The following is a 24,688-nucleotide window of genomic DNA, read 5'->3' on the forward strand; positions in this document are numbered from 1 at the left end:
TTTTGTGGTCCTGGGTTGCTGTGTTTTCTGCATCGATTCCAGCGTCCTCTGTGACTGTGAGGGGCTGCTGAGGTCCCGGTGTCTTGGCTACTGGCTGGGAAGCAGCAGGGAGCAGGTGCATCTTAGCAGGTGGGCGGAGAGGGGCAGGGTTGTCTGAACCGGGGTGTAGGGCTGGGGCTGTGCAGGGAGGGACGGGGATGGGGGCGTCCAGGGCTCAGTACCCAGGCCCGTGGCCTGCGGGAGGCCCCCAGAGGGAGCCTAGGACTTGTTCCCCCTTCTCCCCGTGGCCCTTCTCAGAACGGACCCCTCCCTGTGGAGGGCTGAGTGCACCCATTGTGCTGCTTTAGCTCGAGTCTCTCCTGCCTTCATCTGCTCTCCTGCATCCCTCTTTCCTGGATGTGACTTCTTCACTGAAAAGGAAAAACGGGGGCACGGCCAGATGGATGTAGCCGATTCTTTAATACAGTTCGGAGAATAGGTTTGAAGTATCTCGCTCTTCAACTCAAGTGAAGTCCAGGCATCTTGTTTTTCTGACTTTAAAAGTCATACATATCAGAGCGCAGACCGCGGTCCAGCGTCGCAACCACCAAAAGGCCACCAAAAATCCTCCGAGCACACTCAGCGAGGGGAGGGCAGGCTCCATCCTGGCGACAGGGGCTCACCTTTGTGCTTCTTGAGCACCTGCTGTGTGCGAGTCACTGGGAACCAGATGCACACAGATCCCTCCTGGGAATGATGCTGGGAAAAGCAGGAACTGAACAGAAGTGGGTTGCAATCGTGACAGGCTGGGACATCACGCCCGGTGACAGAAGCCAGAGAGCAGAGGACACCCGGTGGATGATTCTGTTTATAAGAAACATCCAGAACCGGCAAGACCAGAGGTCACCAGGGCGGGGGGAGGGGAGCGGGCAGTGGGAGCTGAAGATGTTCTGGAACTAGAAAAAATAAGAGTGTCAATTTGGGAAATTGTAGTCAGGTCTTAATTAAGGCCTCGGTCCTCTGCTGTGGGAAAAGCACCTGCAGCCCACGTGTTTCTCCTGTCAGGCTCCTCGGGGGACGAGCCGCTGGGCGGAAGGTTCCGGAAGCTGAGCCTTGGGCAGTATGACAACGATGCTGGGGGGCAGCCGGCCTTCTCCAAATGTGGATGGGGAAAGACCCCCGGTGCGGACCAGGCCTCAGGTCTGGTACCTTTCCTCTCTCCAGCAGACGCCAAAGAGGTAGGCACTACCCCCTTGACAGCGGGACCAGTGCCCTTCCTGATCGCGGTCCCATTGCCACCCCGCCTCCCTCCCGTCTTGCAGGCAGGGGTGTGGTTGGGAGAGCCCAGGTGTGCAGCCCTACCCAGAAGGCATGGCGTGGCCACCGTGGGCTCCGCTGGGCCTCCACTCCTGGACTGCGTGGTGGGGGGAGGTGGGAGCGTGCAGGTGGCTCGTGGGTGCACGGCGGTGGCCAGGGGCACATGGACTTCCCCAAGGTCTTGGGCCGCGGGGGGGAAGCAGGAAGAAAGTGGGTCAGCGTGGCTGTGGGCCCCGTGGTGGGATCCACGGAGCATCTTCTAGGCTTTCATCAGAACGCAGTAAGATAGGTCGAACCCCGAACGATGAACCCGTCCCCATCAGTGTTTTCATCGTGGTCGACGCAGAAAGTGGGAGCCCAGAATAGCTTAGAAAAGAGATACCTGGATAAATCCTTCTGCGTTTTTCTCTGTGCTGTGGTCTCACTGCCTGTGAGCACACACACCACAGGCAGGGATGATTTTATCCTGTTCTCCACCGGGTGCCCGCCTCCCCGGTGCCGCCGTCTCTGGCGGCTCCACGCTGTAGCAGGTGGATGGACCGCGGGGACTCCCTCTTCCTTTGAGTTGTTGAAGCTCTTCCCAGTGGCCACCAGTGGCAGGGCCGTGCATGGGGACCCGGCCCCTGTTCCTGCACGGTGGGTCAGCCCGGGCCCGCCGTGAGGAGGTGGCCTTCACCGACTCCCTGTGCCAATTCCAGACGGTGGCCGCCGCGTACCCCTCAGACCCTAACGGGATCAGCAGCAGGACCTTCACTCCAACCAAGGGTGACTCTGACTCGGCCTCTCCCACGCCAGCATTTCCCGTGTCTCCAGAAACACCGTATGGTAAGCCAGAAGCCAAACCTGCAGCAGACAGCGGCACCCCTTCGGGGAGGATGCAGCAACAGAACTTCACTCTGCTTTCTTTTCCAGTGACGACACCCCCACATTATCCGCCGTTCACCCCGCCTGGGCTGCAGGGGGGCAGCGCTGGCGGTCTGTACAGAGGAGCTCACGGTAAGAATCCCACCTTTCCTCCTCTCCGGCATCTCATGCTGACGTGTTTCCATGGGCACCACATCTCGGACACCTCCGAAGTGAGGAGGGCTCTTGCCCGGGGGGTGCGGCCTGCTGGGGGTTAACCGCGGCCTGCGTCCTGCGAGCGCACCTCTGTGCATCCTCACATCTACCCAGCAGGCAAGGGGAAGGGTCGTGGGTGCTCGGAGCGGTGTCTGTGGTTTTCAGCTCCTCCTACCGTTTCCTTGAGCTGGAAGAAGAAGCTGGAACGCCTGCCCTGCTCTTTACAGAGGAGCTGGGGCTTGCGAGGTCAGCGAGCTCTCTGCTCTGTGCTTCAGGGCCGCCCGAGACCCCCACCCGTGGTCCTGGATCTCCCCAGGGAGTGACGACCTCTGGGACCGGTGTGTTGCAGACCTTGCCCACTTCCCCATCCTCGGCATGGTGCTCGAGTGCCCACGGGCCCAGGGGAGGGGACGGTAACCGGCAGCAGCCATAGGGCCAGCCTGCACCCCTTCCTGGGGACATCCCCCTCTTGCCTTGAGGGCCCAGGATAGCCCAACCCCAGGCACGGGGAGAGGGGATGGAGCCGAAGCCCCGCGTGCGTTTAAAACTTTTCTTCTCTGTGCTTGTAGATTCTTTCTGGTGCTGCCTCTCTGGGGAAGGCCCGTGAGGGTTCTGTGAGGGGTCATCAGGTACCCGGGAGAGGTCGTAGTGACAACAGTTGGTGCCACGTCCCTTCTTTCCCCAGATCTGTGTGTCGTATCCAGGAAGGGCTGTCCTTCTCCGAAAGGTCTCCTGTGGCTTTAGACCATACACGCTTCCCTTTACGCACAGAGCAGAGCGGTTAAATCACCGGCCTTCCTTGGCGTGGGGTTGGGGGGGAGCTGACACGTGGGCAAGGGGAGGGTGTGCAGTATGGTTGCATGCGTTTGTGCGCTCTGGAAGCGTCCCACGGGAGCAGACGCCACCCCAGCGTGTGTCAGCACGGAGACGCACGCACGACATCACGTGTCTGTTCTGCATTGGAACCACGTAGGTGGTGGCAAACCCAGGGACACGGCTTCTGCCTCCACTCGTCCCCCTCCTCCTCCCTGAGCCCACCACGTGTTTAGACCAGCTTTGTGGGACACATGCTGGTGATGGCCGTGGGACATGGATGATGAGCCCAAGGAAAGAAAATACTGGAACAAACCTTCAGACCGCAGGCCCAGCAGAGCGCGAGGGCCCTGCTTGCGTGGGGCGGTCCCGCGTGCTGGGCGCACCCCGGGCGGTGACTGCAGGAGCTCATGTGTAGATGACATTTGCCCCATGGTCTTCACAGCATGATGTCTCTCTTCTTGTGGTCACATTATGGGAGCCGCTGTCCCTGTCGTCCCACTCACAGGTGGGGAAACGGACACAGAGAAGTTCAGCATATCGCTCAGAGCCACACAGCAGGCAGGGGGCAAAGCCAGGACTACACGCCGGTCAGCGTCATCCCCCAGCCAGGGGTGTTTTGTTCCGCATTGTCAGGTTAGACAGGGCCTGGATTTAAGTCCGGTCATGGAATGACTGTGCCTCTCATAGTTAGTGACCCTCTGAACCTGTTTCCTCGTCTACCAATACAAGAATGCCTCATCTGTGACCAGCGTGCAGGGGTGAGGTGGGATGTGTTAGGCATCTAACATAGTGCCTGGCTCTGTGTCATTTAGCACCGGGTGCTACCGTGTGTATACATGAGAGTATTTGCTTTGAATCCTTGTCAGGAGGGTGGCATTGGCCTCCTGGCATGGAGTAGACATAGCCTTCCCTGTCCCCCCACTCTGAGAAGTACACACACACCTGACGGTATGTCAAACAGATGCCAGAAGGCTGAGCCGTGGAGGAAAGAAGCAGACTGACCGTGGCCCCAGGACCACGGAACCTGGATGGACCACCATCTGGGCTCTGGAACAGGCTTCCGCAGAGCAGAGAGAATGGATGTCATGCAGGGACTCCAACCAGAAACCAGTAACAGGAAGGTAACAGGAAAATGTCCAAATGCCTGCAAATGAAGCGGCACTCTTGCAAATAATCCACGGGCCCAAGAGAAAATCTCACGGGAAATCACAAAGTATATTGAAGTGAATAAAATGAAAGTAAAATATTTCACAGGTGGTAGGACAGAGCTCAGACAGAACTGAGAGGAACACTCATGACAGTAAACATATACATTGGAAAAGGAGAAAATCTGAAATTAAGAGTTTGAACGCCTCCTCCCAGAACCTAGAACGAGAAGAACAGAGTAACCTGAAGATGGCCAGAAGGAAGAAAATATTAAAAATACAAGCAGAAATCACTGAAATTATGAAAAGGAAATAATAGAAAAAATAAATGAAAAAGAGCAGGTTCTCGGAGATGATCGAGAGAGTTGGCCAATATCTCAAAAGAAGGACAAAAAATAGGGAAGAGACAGATGGCTAATACCAGGAATGAAAGGGACCCCTCACCGAGCACCCTGCAAATAGGAAGTGGATGACAGTGCCACACACAGTGGTTCACGATGAGCTTGCCCTGGGACATCTCTTCCAGTGTGAAGTAGACACTTTGAATGCCTGGTAGCTAGTGAGGAAATTGACTCATATAACGTATACATTTTCCCCCCAAAGCAATCTCCAAGCCCCGATGGTTTCACTGGGGAATTCAACCAGACATGTAAAGAATTAACACCAATTCTACACAACCCCTTCCAGAAACTAGAAGGAGAGGGAACGTATCCCGGTTCATTCCGTGGAGGCAGTGTTACCCTGGTACCAAAATCAGACAAAGGCAACCAAAAGGGAACAATAGGCTGTTATCCCTTATGAATAGACAAAAAATTCCTTAACCAAACCCCAGGAAATCAAATAATAGTGTATATAAAAATTATACACTTTCACCAGGTAGGATTTACTCTAGGGATGCAAAGCTCTTTTGATATTTCAAAATCCATCAATGTCACCCATCCTATTTAATGGATGAAGAAGAAAACCGTATGATTTTATATTAATAGATGCAAAGAAAAATTTTTTTGACAAAATTCACATCTGTTCTGACTAAAAACTCGCAGCAAAACAGCACAGAGGGGACCTTCCTCGACCTATAGAAAGAATCTACTAAAACCCTGCAGCTCACACATAATGCTGAAAGTTCTACAGGATCGTCATGCAAGAAAAGGAGATACAAGACCACAGAGTGGAAGGGAAGAAATAAAACTGTCCCCTTTTGCAGATTTGTGATTTATCTATGCAGAAAATTCCAAGGAATGTACAAAAAAAGCCTCCCAGAACAAATAAGGGGCATCAGCTGGTTGTAGGACACAAGAGATACACACAAAAATCAATTATATTTCTATAGACTAGCAGTGAATGTGTACAGACCTCAATTAAGTATACAGTGCCATTCATAATAGATCAAAAAAGCAAAATAGTAAGGTGTAAACCTAAGAAAACATGCAAGACACATTCATTGAAAACTCCACAGTGTCAGTGGAAGAAATCAAAGATCTAAATAAATGGAGTGGCATACCATGTTCATGGATTGAAGACCCTGCTGAAGAGGTCAGTTCTTCTCAAAGTGATGTACAGTTTTAACACAGTTCCTATCAAAATCCCAGCAATATTTTTTTTTATATAGACAAGATACTTTAAAAATTTATATGGGAATTCAAAGGAAGGAGACCGGCTAGAATAATTTTGAAAAAGAACAAAGTAGGAGGCATGGATTGACTAGGAGGCATGGATTGACTACTTTCCAGACTTTCTAGGTAACCACGGTAATCAGGACTGTGTGGTGTGGGGCAAGGGACGGACACAAGACCAGTGAAACAAAGGGAAACCCAAAAACACACCCACACAAATTTGCCCAACTGATTTCTTTTGGAAAATGTGCAAAGCAAGTCACTGAAGGAGAAACTGTCCTTTCAACAAATGGCACTCACCGTCCAAAAAAAAATCAACCAAAGTCTTGTATCTTATACCAGAATTAACTTAAAAGAGATCATAAACAAATATAAAACTGTAAAACTTTAAGGAAAAACACATAGCAGAAAATCTTTGGGATCCAGGCTACTCAGGAGTTATTTTACTAGCACCCGAAGTGCAATCCATAAAAGGGAAAATTGATGAAGTAGGACTTCATCAAAATTGAAGGAATTTTCTATAGGAGGAACCTGCTAAGAGGTGAAAGGGCAGACAGACCGCAGACCGAGAGAAGACTTTGCACTCCAAACCTCGGCAGTAAAGAAAGAAACAACCCGATCAGAAAGCAGGTAAAAGCCAGGAGGAGACCTCTTACTGAACAAGATGGACAGACGGCAGAAGAGCACATGAAAGACCCCCAGCGTCATTACCACCAGGGAAATGCGAGCAATCACTACAGACCCAGCATAACGGGTAAAATAAAAAATAGTTTCAGCACCACGTGCTGGTGAGGATGTGGAGAAACTGGAACTCTCCTGTCCTGCCGGTGGGGCTGGGACACGGTGCAGCCTTTCCACGGGAGACAATCTGACGCTTTCTTAAAAAAAACCCCTACACGTGCCAATATATGTGATTCGACAAGGAGCCCTGAGTTTTTATCCTGAAAAAATAGATTGACGCTCGCGCCGAAGCCTGCACCCCGGTGTTTATAGGGCATCTCTGTATAACTCCTGACCTCTGCGTATGAATCCAGAATGATCTCAGACTCACAAGTTCAGTGTCAGTCCCACTGGGGGAGCGGGTGGGGATGTGGTTGGAACAGTGTTGGCTGCCAGTTGGACAAGCTGGGTGGAGTCTCCGTGGAGCTTTATTGTACTGTTCTGCCTACTTCTGGATGTGTGTGGGATTTTATATGTTGAGGAGTTAAAGTATAAATCTGGGAGCCCTTGGTGGTGAGTAAACGTGGGTGCGGTCCACACGTGTGCATGGGGCACTCGCGTTCACCAGCCCTGTTCTCTTGCTGGTGCAGCGCATAGAAGCAGGGACCGATCCAGGGATCCCACACTGGGGAGAACCAATTCCTGCTGGTTGTTTGCCTGGTGAGGAGGTCTGGAGTTTGAAGGGCGAGCAGGGTTCAGTACGCGCTAACTAGGCTAAGGGAGAAATCGAGGTTTCTGACTTTGTTGCTGTTCCCGTTGTGGTCTCAGTCACATCAGCGCTCAGTTAGTGCAACACCACACTGCAGAGAATCCCCTTCTTGTGTCTTGCTGCATCAAAAATAACGGGGTGTCAGCTGAGTCCCAGTCAACCCAACCCAGTGCCGCCAGCTTACTTCGGGGACAACCCACAGGACAGGTGTCCGAGAAAGAGAGGCGGACAGCAGCTGAAGGTGGGAAAGCCATGCTGCAGGTGAGCAGTAGAGACCCCGAGCAAAGGGACAGGTCAGCGGATGGAAAGTTCCCAAAATGGATGTCAGGGGGAGGGGGATTCTTGCTGCAGAAGGGCAGAGGCTGGCTGGGCTGGGTAGGGATGACTTTGCAGAATCCTGGCTAAGACGGGGCCCTCCAGGGACTGCCGTCCAAGGCCGAGGTCGAGGCCTCGTGGAGAAGGGGCTCCCAGGACCCTGACTCTGGGCGCAGTGCGTGTCCTCTGCTACCCGGCCCACGCGTACTCTGTTCTGGTTTCCTCCAGGTCCTCTGGCCACCTAGGTTCAGTGCCAGGTGTCCCCAGAGCCTGCCTGGCCCGCCCCCTGCCTTGAGCCCCTCACATCCACCCCTCACCAGAAACAAGCCTCTCTGCACTAAACAACCAGAAGAATCAGGAAGCATGCCCAAGGGTGCCCCAGGTGTAGAAACAGACGCTGGAATGAGAAGCCAAGTTCCCGGGGGCTGTGGGGGGTGGTCAGAGCTGGGACTGCCCCTCCCTGACCGGCTGTGCGGGGCCCCCAGTAAACTCCTCTTTCAGCGCCGGCTCCAGGACAGCGAGGGACCTTTAAACATTTACCCAAACAGTCAGCATTTAAATAGGAATTCAAATACTGTTGAATTCTCCCAGAGGTGCTGGTAATCGAAGGACTGGGGACGGGATGGGGCATAGGTGCTGGAGCAGGTGGGGCCATGAGCTGGACCCAGGAGGGCATGCTGCAGGGTTTTCTGTCTGACACAGTGAGCCCCATGAGGATGGAGACCTGCAGGTCCGACTCACCCGGGACCCTCCAGCACAAGCCTGGGTAGTCGGTGTGTTCAATGCATCCCTGACCCGCCTGGCTTGCGCCCCGGGAAACATGTGCGTGCAGGGACACCATCCTTAGACTTGTCAGCAATTCCAGATCTGAGCCTGTGATACTGGGATTTCTAGTAAGACAGATTTGGTCTCCGTGCCCTTTCCCAGCACCGAGCTCCCCTAAACCCTTGGAATTCCCTAAGGGGAGGAGCAGAAAGGTGTCTCCTGTGATGCTAACCAGGTGATGCTTGGGAAGCACCTGAAGGTGGGGTCTGGTTGCCAGGGGAACCGACCACGTGGTTTTAGGATGAGACCTCTCAGCCCCACCCCCTGACCTCGGGAGGGGAGGGGCTGCAGGTTGAATCAATCACCAGTGGCCAATGATTTCATCAGTCATGTCCTTATAATGAAACCCCAATAAAATCCCAAAAAGATGGGGCCAAGAGCTCCAGGTTTGGTGAACGGCTGGAGATGTGGGGACCAGTCAGAATATCAGTTATTCCATCTTTTCTGACCTGAGACTGAGCCTTGATATTCAGCACGTAAGTGGGAAATAATGAGGGAGTGTTTCATCACAAAATTAGTCTCTGATGTACGTCAGCTTTGAATTTGATCCGGGAGAGATTTGTTCAGTTGAGGTGAAATCCACAGAACGTGAAACCTGCCGGGAACGTGAACAGCTCAGTGTCGGTTCGTGTAGCGTGTAGGACCCCACCTTTGTCAGGTTTCACACCGCTGTCCTCCGTGATGGCTTTGCAGGTGGTATTTAGAGACCACTGGGGACGTTGGTCCCTTCATTGGTGGCAATGAAGATGATCAACAGGCAATGTGAGTTTCTTGAAAGAGGACACCTTTATACTTTATACAATTTCCATTTTGTCTTCACATTGTTCTGGGGAGCGGGGCTGGTCCTTCTGGGGCCCAGGCTGTCACAAGAGCAATGTCCCCTCTCCTGCTGACCAGGAGGGATTCTGATTCCCCAGGGAAGGACGGAGTTCTTGGGGCTTCACCCCAGCCTCGGGTACAAGGGTGTGCTTGCAGCCATTGGGACCCCCCTGGAGTTGGTTTCAAACGGGTGACATTTGCCAGAGGGGCACATCCAGGACCTTCTTGTTGAGAGAGGGAGCCAGAGAGAGTACTTTGAGCTAATGCTTTATTTTTGTTTAAAAAAAAAAGTTGTCGTTCTTCAAAGCTTGACAAATTGTAAAACACTTCTACCAGGCGTCCCCTTTCCTTCCTGTACCCAACTCTGCTCTTCTTTTGAAACTTTATGAAGTTCTGATGAGAATGTTTATAACGGGAATGAAGGCACGCGCTGAATGTGAGCAGGCTGTGACGTTTGCAGACCCCGATGAGTTTGCATCTTGCAGCTCCTGCAGGCAAGCACGTTTGCATAGTCCTGGTAGTGTGTTTACACGTGGAGGTGCATGCATGTGGACCGGACAGGAGTATCCATGTTGTGCATGCCCCTGACACCAGGCGCATGCCGATCGGTGCCGGAGAAGGCCTTCTGGGGACTGTGGACCCCACGTAACTGGTATGGGTTAGTCTTGGGTACGCCGGCCCCTGAACCCTGGGGCTCCTGATTAGGAAAACGAAGAAAGGAAAGTTGAATGTTTCAAACTATATTTAAAAATCAACATCCCTGGTGGGCTGCTGGAGTCCATGTGCAGCTGGGCCTGGGAACGAGAGAGTTCATTCACTCGGGTGGAATGTGGCTCTGAAAACACGCCGTGTTGGCCTTCCGTGCTGACACCTCATTCCCAGCAGGCCGGCCTGGAAGTGTCCCCACGTGAGCGGACCGTTTCCCGGCAAGATGAATGCCGTCCTTTGTGTGCTTGCTTTTGGTTTAGAGGGATCTTTGTTTTTCCCAATTTATTTGAATCTGCTCATTTCTTTCCCCTCAGGCGGACTGTTCTTGAATCTCAGAGTAGAGGTTCCTCTGTGTTTCCCCTGGTTGGGAGTGCTGTGAGTGCCCCCATTCTGAGCCCTGTCAGCCAGAGGGCAGGACCAGCAGCCCCAGCCCTTGGGGGACAGGCTCCTGGGGGCCTGAGTCGCCTCCCTGGCGCTCTGTGGTCTGGTTGTGGGACCTCTCAGGACCCTTTTTTTAAGTTTATTTATTTGAGAGAGAGAGAGAGGGCATGAGCAGGGGGACATGCCATCTGCCTTACCCCTCGTTCCTGGCTGGAGACCCCCGCCCCTCGTTCCTGGCTGTGGACCCCCTCCCCGAGCCCTTGGGGGTGTTCACCTGAGCCCCCAGGTTAGGGTGCGTTCCTGACCCAGAGAGGCCCTGCCCAAACCGCCCTGATTAGGTAAGGAAACACCGTCTTGGGTTTAAATGCCATCATGTTTTTGCACGTGTTCACATGCACATGGAATAACACGCCCGAATACATAGTGCGTCCTGATTCGGCCTAGATTGAGGGATCCTTTGCTTTTTGAGCATTTATTACAAGTCAGGCACTTATACGTGCATACATAGAGAAAGAGCTAGTTTATAGAAAACCCAGGAGCCAGGGAAATAAGAATTCAATCATTTGGAGAACATTTCGATGCTGCTCCAGCAAAGCCCAGTGTGTGCTGGGGAGAGGGCGGCTTGTGGGTGAATTTTGCATGCCCTCAGGTGCAGATGGTCTGACCAGGCTTTGGAGGACCCTGACATTGGGCTACCGTGAAGTCACACTATAACTGAGCTTTGTGTTTGCTCTTCACCCTTTCTCTGCAAAAGCAGATCATCGGGCTGGATCGGAAGCAGCCCAGAGCACGCCTTCCTGGGTGCTGGCGGGCGGGGGATCCCCGGGAAAGCAGGGCCCCCTGAGGATCCGTGTCCCCCGTGTGTCCTGTGGAGCTTTCCCGAGACCCCTTAGTTCCGTGTTTCTAGGGCAGAGCCCTTGCCGGAGACCTGCGTGTGGGTCACCGGACATCTCGTCTGTGTGGTCCCGGAGCCCCCTCTGCACTCGTGGGAGAAGCCTGCAGTCTGCGAGTGACCCCCCCCCCCCGTCTCAGCAGCTTGCCTGTGAAGTTCCCGAACTTCCCTCGCTACGTCATGCACTAAGTCCTCAGACCCATCCTACAGTGCCCCAGCCGTCAGGCGTTGGATTTGGCTTCACTGGGTGAACCGCAGGCCCCACGAGGATGCGTTGGGCCGGTGGGCACCTTCTGAGCTGAGTATACAGAGGGAGGGCAGCTGGGCCATGTCCACATTTGATCTGTGACCACTGACCTTGGGGTGACCCTGCTGGGGCCCTGCGAGAGTGAGCTCAGGGGTGTCCTCCCACTGACCCAGGTCCTCTTGCAGAGTGGGGGACAGCAGTTTAAGGGGACAGCTTCTTGACTTCTTTGGAGCACAGCCATGAGATCGGTTTCATCCCTGTTGCTACTGCCGAGCATGGAGGAGATGCAGGCCGGGCAGACACATCTCCAGAAGGTTCTTCGGTGTCTGTAGACTCCCACCTGGGGAATCCCGGTCGTGGAATGCTTGCACAAAGTAACACAGCAGCAGTGTTTCGGAAAGCGTGTCCTGCTTCCCCTTGACCCTCCCGATGGCTGCCCCATGTCCGTCAGCCCCGCGGCGTCCGCCAGGCACCACGGGAAGGGCCCACCCTGAGGAGCGCCTTCCTGGGCCTGGCTGCACGATGATCATCTTCCTTTCTGCTCAAGGAGAGTCGGGCCACGGGAAGGGCCCGTCCATCCGCCAACTGAGGCTGTGCTGGGCTGTGGTCAGACATTTCCGACAGATGCTTTGCTGCCCCTGCTGCAGGCGCATAAACAAGCTGGAGGAAGTGCCCTGCACAGACCTGGGGCAGCCATCCCGGGGCTCTTCCTGGCCAGGAGCTCAGAGAGGTGGCCCCGGGGGTCCCTCACACGCCCCTGTCCTGTGAGGGGCTCGTACCTGTCGGCTTCCACCACGGTGCTGGGATTTGAGGGATGAGTGGGTCTGTGCCCCATGAGGCGGGAGAGGCAAGGGGTGAGTGCCCATGGCATGCTGTGCTTGGTGGGCCTCCAACGAGAAATGCACATCTGCCTCTTGGAGCTTCGGTCTTGAAGGCCGGCCGCATGCCTCTGCTCTGCTCTATGGACTCGTCACAGTCCGGTTTCAGGCCACAAGGGATGGAGCACATACCTCCATCTGACTGTTGGGGATGGTGTTCTGAGTTTTCTAAAAATGTAGGGTCATTTTTTTTTTTTTTGTAGATTTTTTATTTATTTGAGAGAGAGAGAGACAGCACAAGAGGGAAGAGGGTCAGAGGGAGAAGCAGACTCCCTGCCGAGCGGGGAGCCCGATGTGGGACTCGATCCCGGGACTCCAGGGTCATGACCTGAGCCGAAGGCAGTCGCTTAACCAACTGAGCCACCTAGGCGCCCCGGGGTCATTTTGAAATGGGCTTTGAAGAGTGTATAGGAGTTCTTCACCAGTTTGTTTTGGGGGGTGGGGCTGGCCTTTTAGATAGAGAGAAGGACATAAACAGAGAAAAGGGAAGAGAGGAACGTTCAGGTCTGCCAGCAGCCTATTGGTGGAATCGGCTGCCGGTGAGGGGCCCCGGCTAAGAGCTAGAAAGAGCCTCTGTAAGGCTGTCGGGTGGGGGGTGTCAGAGTCAGCTGCGTCCAGGAAGAACACCTGCAGGGTTTGAGCTGGAGGAAGGTCCCCGGTTGCCCGGGGCAGGGGTGGAGTGAAGGGCTTAGGCTGGTGGTGGGGGCCCGGCGAGTAGTATGCCCCCATCCAGGGGACCTGGGTAGGCGGGGCAGCACTGACCAGGGGCTCCTGTGGCTGTTGGAGGCCTCTCCATTGTGAGCGGTGGATCCCAGGGAATCTGGTCCACTTTGGGGGAGGTGGTGTTGGAGGGGCGGGTCTCGGGGCAGGGGGGGGTCTTTCTGTACTCCCTGCTCGCCCCTTTGGCTGACGCTGGCCCCTGGGCTGGAACGGGGCTGGGGAGGGTTTCAGCTGGGGGTTTGCAAGAGGTTAAAGCACCGGGAAAAGGGAAAAGGACTGGAGAGGAAGCGGACCGAGCAGTGAGCAGGCGGGGCCGCCCGCGTCTGGAGGCACCGACTGGGCAGGCGGCCCGAGCAGCAGTCCCGGATTCTTTCCCGGCCACGCTCTCCCGCCGCCCTCTGAATGGGCCTCCGCGGAGGTGGCCGCCCCCGTCCCGCCCCGACCCCCCCTCCCCCCGGGACGCCGGAACCCAGAGTCGCCCTGCCCCGGGGGTGGGGGACGCTGCTCACTCACAGGGCCGCCTGGGACAGCCCGCCGAGTGCCTTCCGCCCGGCCCGCGACTTCCCGGGCCCCTGCATGGACTGAGTGGCGCCCCGCACTGCCCAGGTAAGCGCCGCTCTCTCTGGCCCCGAGGCCCGCCTGCAGGGGGCCCAGGCTGGAACCTGAGCTCCCCAGCGGTGGGGGAGGGGGCTGGGGGGGGGTAGCGGACGGGGGATGCAGAGTCCCAGGGCCAGGGAGCCCGGGAGGGACCAGACTTGGGAGGGTGCCTCTCCCCGTGTCCCCTGTCATTTGGCGACAGCCCTCCAGCCCTGAGACTCTATGAAAGACGCCCCGGCCCGGGACCCCGGTGGGAAGGCCCCTCCTTCCAGAAGAAAGCCACGCTTTGTCTTTGCCGAGACTCACTGGGGCAGACGCAAGCCTGCTTCACAGATGGTGTGGCTTTGGGAGCCAGGCTGCTTCCCAGCACAGCACATTCTTTTGCTAAAACCGAGAAAGCGCGCCTGCCCATTCCAGGGCTGTCCCGTCCGCCCCAGGGCCTGAGGGAGGCCGGCTGGCCTGGCCACAGAGGCCCCGGGCTGCACCCAGGTGCTGCGCCCCGGCGCCCCGGCTTCCCGGGAGGAGGAGGGCTGTCAGCCGAGGCGGAAGGCAGGCGCCAGGAGCAACGTGGGGTTTCCGAGTGAGGTTGACTATTGTCCGGGCTGCTACTGGAGCCAGAGGGAGGACGTCTGAAGGAGCCCGGGATTTTAACACAAGACACGCAATCAGGACGTAACCTGCTCACGTCATTATGTTGCCAGAGCCTTGGGGTGGGGGTCTGGGTCCCTCCCTGCCTCTGCCCTCCGACCTGGCCCAGGTGAGCCTGCAGGGCGTGGGCAGGTCCCTGGGACCGAGGGGCATGTGTGCTATAGAATGGAAGGATGGGGACCAGTCAGAGGGAGAAACAGGAAAACCCCAAATGTTTCATAGTGGAAAAAGCTCTGCAGTCTCCTGGAGAAAGTGAAGCTGGAGCTGGTCAGTGGTCGCCTTCTGGTTCTTTCTGCCTGCAGGTCTTGAGTGTTCTCCCTCCCAGCATGGCCAGAGTCCTCTCCTCCCGACTGGAGGCTTGTGTCTGGTCCCGCGTTACCCGTTGTTCTAATGCAGTTTGTACGCAGTGGTCACTTCCAGTGAATTTCACGTGTGTATCGATAGATTAGAAATCGGGTCACACGGGGATATTTTTATGACCCCAGAGATGAGATTCGAGAGTTTTGGTCTGTTGATTCCAGGAGAGAGAGGTCATTCCCCTGCTCCATGGGTGTCGGTGGCTGGGTGGGGTCCCAGGCTGAAGACGACTCACAGGCACCTGTGCCTTCTCAACATGGTAGCGGGGGGACCCTCCAGCGCAGGCCCCTCGTCCTGCCCAAGGCTGCCTCCTGTTGTATTTGGGGGGAAGAGGCAGTAGGGCGGGGTGATCTTACACTTAGGTTCCGACTTTGACATCTCCCCGGCGTGGGGCAGGGTGGCCTCGGGGACAGAACACAACTTCCCAAGTCGCAGAGATGAGCTGGTCTCCTTGGACTGAGTTTCTTAGTTCCCCTAGGTGCTCAGAAGCTCTGTGTCCCCGTCTGCAATGCAACGCCGTTGGTCTGCACATGGAAACCTTTTCATGAGGATAAAATCAGGTGACGCCTCCACGTGGCTTAGCCCAGTGCCAGGCATGTGGTGGTCAGCACTCAGCAAAAAGGCATTGTTACTCTGCTTTCTGTAATTCTCTTAGTCAAGAAAGTTGGCGTGCGTTGTAAACCAGTTTTGAGAAATCTGATAACAGTGCTGGACATAGCCGCCCGGCTGAGCTGGAGTCAGGACTGTGGCCGAAGGATGTTTGGTGACAGGCGGAGGCTGGTGGCCCAGCTGGGATTGGTGCCAAATCCCTCCCCACTCACTTTGCCTCCAGTCACCTGAGACGGGTGTCACTGCTGGCCTTCTCCTGAGACGTGAAGGTAACGGGGTCACCGGGCCAGTGAGAGCCAGGGTCCAGACCACCCCTCGCACAGACCACGCCCTTCCTGCCTCCCGTCCACACCCACTGCCCACTGCCATCCTGCCAGGACGTAAGTTTACAAGCACTGGATGAAGGAATCGGGGAACCAACGCAGCCTCCCCTCCTGCCACTATCTGGCCGGCTACTCTCAGCCCGGAACTGTGTTCTCTGTCTGATGTCTGATGGGTGCTTAGCCTCGGCGAGAGCGGGTGGGCACTTGGTGGGACGGGAGCAGGTGCCAGGTAGACCAGATAAAGGAAAGGGACATGAATTTCAGAAACTCAGTGGGAAAGAATAGGGTTGGAGGAACCAGGGATGAGCCAGCTTCCCCGGGTGGCCAGGTGCAAACAGAGAAGCTTCCAGAATGCTATGGAGCTCTTTGATGGCTCTGAGGAGGTAAGAAGAAGAGTCCCCCAAAGACAAGGTTTGGTCGTGGGAGATGTGGGTCTTGGAGCCTGTCCTTGTGTGTGTTGTAGGAGCAGGCCAGATGTGGCACAGTCAGCCGTCCCTTGTCCCTCCGGAAGGACTTCCTGTCTTCAGCAGGCTCTCAGTGGCCCGTGGCCTGTGGGCTGGGGGAAAGCCAGCCAGGAATATGATGGTGGCGGTAGAAGGAACACTCCGGTAATAAAGTTCCGTGCAGACTGTTGAAAATGACACTTGTCTTGTTCCAGTGAGAACCCTTAAAAGTTTAACAGGAGGCATTTAAAAAGATACGGTAGAGGAAGGGAAAGACCGTGTGTCCCTGGATAGGAAGGCAATGTCCTAAAGGTGTCGAGCCTTAGCAGCCTTGTGTGTGTATTTGGTGTAATTCCAATCAAAACACCGACGGGTCTATTTTAAGGGAGTACGATAAAGTGATTTTGGAAGTCCAGTAGTGAAGAATCTTGGTTAGCTGGGGTGCCGCCAGTGGGGGTGGGGGGCTTGCCGGGGAGCCAGGGCACTGAGCGAGCGGGGGCCAGTGGATCTCGAGGGAGATGGAGGTGTACAGCAGACTCATAGTGGCTGGAAGTTTGGTTCCAGAAAAGGGGGTGCAGTCCACAGGAAAGAGGGGCTGCTCTGCAGAGGAGCTGGGGCAGTTTCCCACGCGGACAAAAGCAAAGTGGGCCCCTTTGTGCCGTTTGCACATGTCATGTGCAGGTACAGCAGGGACCTAAACGTCAAGCGAGTTCTCCGTGGGGAAAGGGATGTGTGCGTTTCTCTGTTGGCTGCCCTGGGTCTCGCCCCCTGCTTTTCTTTTCTTGCCTTACTTGGGTTACTTTAACCTGTTCTGATGTCCCCTTCATTTTGTACGTTCCAAGCCCTATGATTTTCATTCTTTCTGGAAAATGTGCTTTGGCCATTCGTGAAGGGTGGGTTTGCAAACAAGTCCTGTTCATTCTCCGTCATCTGCGAATGTCTTTTTCTACCCTGTTGCTGAAGGGTATTTTGGCCACATACAGAATTCCTAGTTGACAGTTCTTTTCCTTCGGTAGTTGGGACATCAGTGCTGCCTCCTTTTGGCCTCTTGGTTTCAGATGAACAATCACCCACATTCGGGTTGGTGTCCCCTGTGCGGGCCGCTTGTAGGATGGGCACCTTGTCCCTGGTGTTCAGAAACCCCCATCACGATGGGTGGTTTTTCCTGGTGTTTATCCTATTTGGGGATCATTCAGCTCCTGGAATCAAAGGTTGTGTCCTTGGCCAGCCTGGCGGTGGGGGGGGCGGGTTTCAGACATCATTTCTTCTCATGATCTCCAGCCGGCTCTCCCTCTCCTTCTGGGTCTCTGGTGGCACGACCGTGGGGTCCTCTGTTACTGTCCCGCGGGCCCCTGGGCTTCTTTACTTCTAGTCTGTTTGCCTGTGCTGCTCACATGGGGTAAATGCTCCTGCTGGGCCCTCGAGTCCAGGATCCCCTCCCCGTCAGCCCTGCTCTGCTGCTCCTCACATTTCTCTTCCTGTATCTTTCAGTTTAACGATTTCTACTTTTTGGGTAACTTTTACGTTCTTGCTGAGATTTTTTTTTTCACTTGTTTCAAGAGAATGCACAGTTTGTTGGAGCATGGTTAGGAGCTGCTGGAGAATCTTGGCCAGACGGTTCCAGCACCTGCTTCGTGTCGACACTGTCACCATCCACTGCCCTCTCTCATCCAAGTGACATTCCTGGTCCTTTTGTGACGAGGGGGCTTTCTGTTTTATCCTGGACTTCCTGAGACCATCTGAGGAGGCTCTGGATTTATGTAGTCTGGTCTCCTTTTTGTGGCAGTCAGTGCTCCTGCCCAGGGCAGTTTGCGGCCACGTGGTGTTGATGTTCGCCTTGCCGCTGGCCCTGCCGTTCCGTCCCGAGACCGGCCAGGGATGGAGGGCAGCTCACCGCTGGACCTTGCCGACACCTCCCTGGGAGGGGACATCCTAAGGGCCTCCTCCCTCCGGGAAGTGGGGGAGTTAGGAAACATGAGTTTTCTGCTTGGCTTTACTAAACCCACTGTGTGAGGGTTTCCCTGAGTGTAGAGTTGGTTTGGTCTTTCGGCCAGGTGCGCAGGCTTTTCCTGGAGCTGTTTATCTGTGCCGGGTGATAGTTCCGGAACTTGTGGGGAGGCAACAAGGCCACCAGGGAATGCCCCCCTGTCCTCCCTCAGGTCCCGAGGCTCCCAGGCAGCCGCTGTTTGTCCACCTGTCCAGGTCTCCCGTGCCGTGGTCGGGTGGCACCCTGGGTGGAGTTGTTCTGTGAGGCTCTGGGTGGGGTGAGACTGCTCCCTCTTGGCTGGAACCACAAGTGCCCAGCCTGACTGTTTTTAGCATTGCTAATTTGGTGAACATTGTCTGTACAAATACCTCCTCTGTGCTGAGACACTGGAACCCAAGGCGAAGGTAGGGACTTGACTCACCAGTCGGAGAAGCCATCCACAGGAACCCGAAGCATCCCAGAGGAGTCAGGCAGGTAAATCACGGTCTTAGCAGGCAGGGGCATTTTAGAAGGCCTTCCAGAGTCGGATCCCGTGTGGAACATGAAGGCTTGAGCTTGGGGTGGTGCCCTGTTTCCTGGTGCAGGAAAGGTTGGGGTAGAACGTGGGGAGGGTTTATAATAAAAAGACTAAAAAGAGAAGAATACCTGCTGTCCTTACCACAGAGGGATCTGTTGCGAGGGAAGAAGGGGAGAGGCGTTCCTACAGCTGGAGCCCCAGGAGGAAAGCGCATGTTTCTAGAAGACACAGAGCCTTATCTTCCATCCCCTGGGCAGGCAGGGCCCGTGTGTTGCCCCATGGTCATCGTGGGGGGTGGCCACGGGGTGCAGGCCCCTTGATGACGAGCTGTCCAGAGCACACGCCGTGGGCAGCCTTACACGCAGAGGGAACAGGTGGGCTCACTGGCCACGAGGTCAGGGGCGCATTGGTCCAGCTCTGACCGCACCACGGAGACCCTGCTCCTTCGTCTGCCTCTCAGCCCTGCCTCCTCTTCCAAACAGAGGTGTTCAGACAAACTGTTGCTGGACCACTAAGACCGAGAAAACAGTGCCCAGTAAACCGTGGTGCCCCGTGTATTAAAAGTTGTGCGCAGAGTTGAGGTTTCTGTGGGGACAGCTGAGGCCCCATGGGGCCGTGTCCCCACCCACAGGCCAGCCACAGGCCGGTGTGTGCAAAGCTGCCCTCGGCGGGTGTGTAGTGGCGTGGGCCCCCCTCCCTTGCAGCCCTTGCTGGGCCAGGAGGAGCCCCAGGGACCAGAGCAGCCTCCCCTCCCAAGGGAGGTTCTGCAGGGGGGTCCACGGGAGATGGTCTGCAGAGGGGTCTGCAGGGCGTTCTGTGGGGGGTGGGCCACAGGGGAGTCTGTAGGGAGTCTGTAGAAGGGTCTGTGGGGATCCACAGAGGGGTCCTCAGGGGGTCTGCAGGGCAGTCTGTGGGGGCGCCTAAGGAGGGGGGTGGGATCTGCAGGGGGTCTGCAGAGGGGTCCTTAGTGGGAGGTCTGCAGAGGGGTCTGCAGGGGGTCTGTAGGGTAGTCCGAAGCGGGGAGGTCTGCAGAGGGGTCCACAGGGGACCTAAGGAGGGGGGTGGATCCGCAGGGGGCCTGCAGAGGGGTCCTTAGTGGGAGGGTCTGCAGAGAGGGCCTACAGAGGGGCCCTTAGTGGGAGATCTGCAGAGGGGTCCTTGGGGGGTCTGCAGGGCGGTCGCAGGGAACCTAAGGACGGGGTGGATCCGCAGGGGGCCTGCAGAGGGGTCCTTAGTGGGAGGTCTGCAGAGAGGTCTGCAGGGGGTCTATAGGGCAGTCTGCAGGGAGGAGGTCTGCAGAGGGGTCCGCAGGGGACCTAAGGAGGGGGGTGGATCTGCAAGGGGTCTGCAGAGGGGTCCTTAGGGGGAGGTCTGCAGAGGGGTCTGCAGGGGATTCTGCATGGGGGCTCTGGGTCAGGCCTCAGAGTGGACCGGAGCGCTTGCACCCAGAGGGGCTTGTTGCAGGGGAAGGACCCCTCGGGCCTGGTGTGGAGGTTCCACACTGTGCATCGTCCCTCGACTTGTCTAGGGTTCCCTCCCTCTGTGCAGGTCCACACGTGCCTGCCCAGATGTCACTGCTAATTTATTTTCTCTCTTGTCCATTCCGATCTCAGCCTCCCGTGGGTCCCCCCCGGGCGCCGGTGCCCAGGGGCCAAGCTGGCTCTTGCTCGCGGCCCCCGGGCAGCTCATGCTTCATCTCCTTGACTGTAGACGCGGAGAATCCCCTCCTTCCGGGAGGCCGAGAGGGTCAGAAGTCACATGGTCCCCGACAGCCGTGACCGTTCTATGTAATGGACGATGAGGGACATGAGGCCGCACGCCCGGCCCTCTGGGGTGGACACTGTCTGGGAGCCTCCAACGGGGAGCGACGCCCCGGTACTCAGCCACGGATTTCGATTTGCCCTTGTGTTTGGACAGAAGGAAACGTGCAGTTCGAGCACGTCACTCAGGTCTGTTGGGAGGGACTCAGACCCGGCGATGGCTGGATTCCTCCTCCCCGCAAGTCGAGCGGTTTCCTGCATTGCTTCCTGCAGGGGGAGTCCTTCTGGGGAGAGGGTTAGACCCTCGCTGTCCAGCCTTGCCTCCCTTGGAGGGAGCGCCTGCTGCAGCGGATTTATGTCCGTCAGATTTTCCACGGGAAATGGGGTTTTGTGGTCACGGCCAAGAGGCAGGTTTGTACCCCGGGCCCCATGAATGTGATTGTGAGTCTCCGTGGTGCAGTTATGCTGGGAGAAAGGCGTCGTGCTGGTGGAAGCCTCCTCGGGAACCGCGTCTTGGTGGTGGTCTTTGCTGGGCTGAAGGTGTCTTTCCTTAGAAGGTCCGTGGCAGAGTTTAAAAGCCCATGGGCATTTCCAGAGGAAAGCCAGATCCACCAGGGACTGTGCCCAAGGGCAGAAAGCATCAAGATTTCTGGACTGGAATTATTCTGGGAACTTGGGACTCTCAACCAAATAGGGGTCACAGGGACAGTGTCATCACCGACACATCTGGGCGGCGTCTTGTGGAGTCTGTGTTTGCTGATAAGCCCCATCCATCTCTGTGTAAATTCTGGGACACCTGCCACCTCCTCGACCGGCCCTCTGGCAGGTGTGCAGGCCCCCCTCTGCTCGGTGCTTCCTCCTCCCTGGCGCCCTGTCCCCCGTGCCCAACGCCGTCTGCTGTAGGCATCCCTGTCTCCCTCGACTCCCACCCAAGGGTAAGCAGCTTCGAGGCAAAGATCTCCTATCACTGGGGCTGCTTGCTGCTACAAGTGACCAGTCCCCATGTGACTGGTGAACAGAACACGGAAGGAAGCCGTGGAGTCACTCACAGGAGCCCGAAGGCTGAGCCTGTGCACATGTGCACTCTCGGACGAGGGATAAAGCACAACCTGGCCCATCCAGCAAAGGAGTATTGTCAGCCCTAAGAAGGAAGGACATATTTACCCCACTACCCCATGGATGAGCCTTGAGGCCAGAAACTGGACTCAGAAGCACAAATACAGTGTGGCGGCACGTGGGTGGGGTCCTGCGAGGTGTCCGATCCTTAGAGGCGGGTGGTGGGTGCAGGGCTGTGGGAGGGCCTTGGGCCCGGGAGGAGACCCGAGGTGCCCAGCTGGACGGGGGGCTGCACAGTGTGGACGCCCCCAGCGCTGCCCACCCGCCTGCTTCTCAGCTGTGTGAGCAGCTCCTGGGCTCCGGGTGGTCTCCGTAACCTCAGGACCTCCAGCCCCAATGCCGTGCTCCCCTCAGTCCTGCAGAAAGAAGCAGTTTGTTTCCCTCGGTGCGCACGCCAAAGCCCGTTTTTTAAGATGCTCATTCTTGGCGGGTTGCTTGGGGGTCCCTTGAGTACTTGAGAGACAGGCCCCGTTTGGTGCATCTGAAGAGTAGGAAATGCTCGGAAACTCTCGTGGGGGAAGAAAGAAAGCGTTCTCACCGTTTTCCACATTAGAATTCCCTACAGCGCACCCGCGAACTGGGGGGAAGTGTGTCTTCTTGCCAGCGTGTTTGAATCGGAACCTCTGACTAGAAATGGGATGTGGTCAGGGTTCCAGCTGCAATGAGCTGCTTTCTCTGAGCTCCTGCTTCTCCATGTCACTGGATGGGGGGTAAGTCGAGTTTGGGGGACAGTCACCCGCCTGTGCCCAGACAGGAGCCCTGACCCTAGCGCTGCCCGGGCACCTCCAGCTCTGCTGGGGGGTGCGTGAGAATGATGCCGGGTCCTTCTAGAAGAGGGAGCCAGTTCACCTCGGGGGGAGCATTCCTGCTACTCGCGGAAAACGCTGACCTTTGGCCAGAGAACACGTTCGCGTGCTGTGGTTTTGACTTGAAGATTTACAAAAGAGAAAGCTTGAGGCTGTCCCCGTGGGGGCCGTTCATCGCTTCCTCCTGAGTTTGCGGCATATCCGTGGGGCTGCTGATGTGTGACTTCCATGAAAGACGCCCTGTGTGCCTTTCCAGTCTTTCAGGGGTTTTCCCTAATTAATTCTCATTGTATCTGGCCGTCCTTCCTTTGCTTTCCAGAAGGTTGGGTAAATGACCGGTTGTTCCTAGACAAATAACAGAAGCATTCTAAGATTAAGGACTTCCTTTAAAAAAAAAAAAAATAATCACTGCTACCGAACTTCCCAAAGTCTTGGCTTTTAAAAAATAATACTTTAAATGTAGAGCTGAACAGACGCGAGAGGATGTCTAAGCTGATGTTTGTCGACGGGATTCTGCAGATGGAGCACCGGAGGGCCCCAGAGGCTGAGCACGTGGCCAGTGGTCCTTGTGTGACTCCTGACCTCAGCACCTTGGGATCTGGGCGCCCCCTCCCCCACAGCCCCAACCGTCACGCCGAAATACAGCACAAGAGACCAGAAATGTGTTAATATTCATTCGGCAGAACTCTCTCCAGGGGGCAGAGGGAAACTCCACAGTCTCAGGGTGTGAGCAGGAGGGCGGGGGACAGAGATGGAAAAGTGGCTGATAGATCGATACACATCAGTGATAGATTGATACAGATCAACGACAGATCGATGATGAGAACTCATCGTTAAAGATATTCACACTCGCTTCTAAAGATTGAGAAGATGCCTGCTTCTTACGGCCTGAAGGTCAGCTTTGGTGGTCAAACCACAGAACTCCACTTTCCTCCGCGGGGTAGGCTGGTGTCACCGTGACCCCCGCTAAGTGTAATTTATCTGTCTTCAACAACGACGTGAAGGGTTAATGGCAATCTGTAATTATGAACAGTAATCTGTGGATGAGTGAGTCATTGTTGTGCCTCGTAGGGTTCTTGCTGTAGTGGGAGGGCCGGGGAGCGTCGAATTTGTTTGATGTCACACACCTGGATGTTGTGCATGACGTGGTGGGCCCTGCGTGCGCGCGTGGACCTCAGCGTCCGGCCGGCTCTGGGCTGTGCAGGCGGCGAGCATGTGGGGTCCCCTTCCCCCTGCTAACTTATGTGTGATGTAAATCATGGCTGGTGGAGAGCAGATGTTACCCCGCTTCCCACGGAACCTCCTGCAGCAGCTCCAACGCAGCCTAAAAATAGGCTTTTTTTCTTTTCCTTTTGGAAAAGAGCCTGTGACCCTCCGTCACCCCTGCTCTGGGTAAAGGAAGTGCAGGAAGGGGAAGCCAAGGGGAGCCTGGGCCCGGAAGGCCCTGGAAGGTCTGGGAGCCCTGGAAGGAGAGGCATACTCCCTCCCTCTATCCCTCCCTCCCTGGCCCGGCCCCCGGTCCTCGGTCCATGCAGGCGCCAGAACGCCAGCTGCCCGAGGAAACCAGGAAGCCAGGGGCCTGCTTTCCAAACACTGACCATATTGTGCCTCCTCCTCTGGGTGTCAGCCGGGAAGGGGAAATGTGAGAATCTGTCAGGAGGAACACAAACGTGGTTTGCCTGGGGGACGCCGGGGACCTGGCCGGAGCAGAGCCCACAGCGGCCCCCTGCGGCCCCGCAGCGCCCCCACGCGTAGACACGTCCTGCAGGGGGGCCGTGGCCCCAGGGAGAGGTGCTTGAGGCCGGCCGCTCACTGGGACACGGGAGAGCCCGCCTGGCCACGCTCCCTCTGAGGCAGCCGCACACCCTACCGTAGAGCAAAACAGCCGCCGTGTCGCCTGAGAGGCTCCCTCGCAGACAGGACACCTCGCCCGCTCCCGGTGGCCCTCACGGCACCCCTGGGCCTCCCAGGCCCAGACTGAGCCTGCGGACACTGAGCACGCGGAACAGGGGCTGGGCCCGGGGACAGCCTGTTTAGAGGCATCCCCGTAACTGAAGAGCAGATGCGCAAGGTGAACAGGATCGGCCACACGCATTCTGTCTGCCCTCCCGGCGTGCCCTTCCTGGAATGAATGCCGTGCGTCCACACGGAAGCTTTGCGCATTTGTCTGTGCTTGGACTCGAGTTTCCAGCGCCCTGCATGTCTGAGGACAGAGGCCGTCCCCCTTCGCCCTGAGGCCCCGCTCCTGCGGGGTGGATGGCGGGGGCTGCAGCGTCCCTGAGCACACAGAGGGGCCCGGCTCTGCGGGAGAAGGGGCCGGGAAGCCAGTGTCCCCGCGCCGAGGTCCTTGGCTGGCCCTTGTCCAGATTGAGGGTTAATTAA

The 24,688-nt window shown here is 56.4% G+C and overlaps 1 protein-coding gene across 1 annotated transcript in view; it reads left to right on the forward strand.

The window, feature by feature from the left end:
• TNS3 (tensin 3) overlaps nt 1–24,688 on the forward strand; it is a 118,696-nt gene that overhangs the window by 65,838 nt on the left and 28,170 nt on the right. The window contains exons 16-18 of the mRNA XM_025853108.2: nt 1,045–1,217; nt 1,995–2,121; nt 2,209–2,292. Coding sequence (XP_025708893.1) covers nt 1,045–1,217; nt 1,995–2,121; nt 2,209–2,292 — 384 coding nt within the window. The remainder of the gene's footprint in view (nt 1–1,044; nt 1,218–1,994; nt 2,122–2,208; nt 2,293–24,688) is intronic.

This window comes from Callorhinus ursinus, unplaced genomic scaffold, assembly GCF_003265705.2.
Source record: "Callorhinus ursinus isolate GAN/ISIS: 27379988/994484 unplaced genomic scaffold, GSC_fseal_2.0 scaffold60, whole genome shotgun sequence".
In the NCBI taxonomy this organism is placed as follows: domain Eukaryota; kingdom Metazoa; phylum Chordata; class Mammalia; order Carnivora; family Otariidae; genus Callorhinus; species Callorhinus ursinus.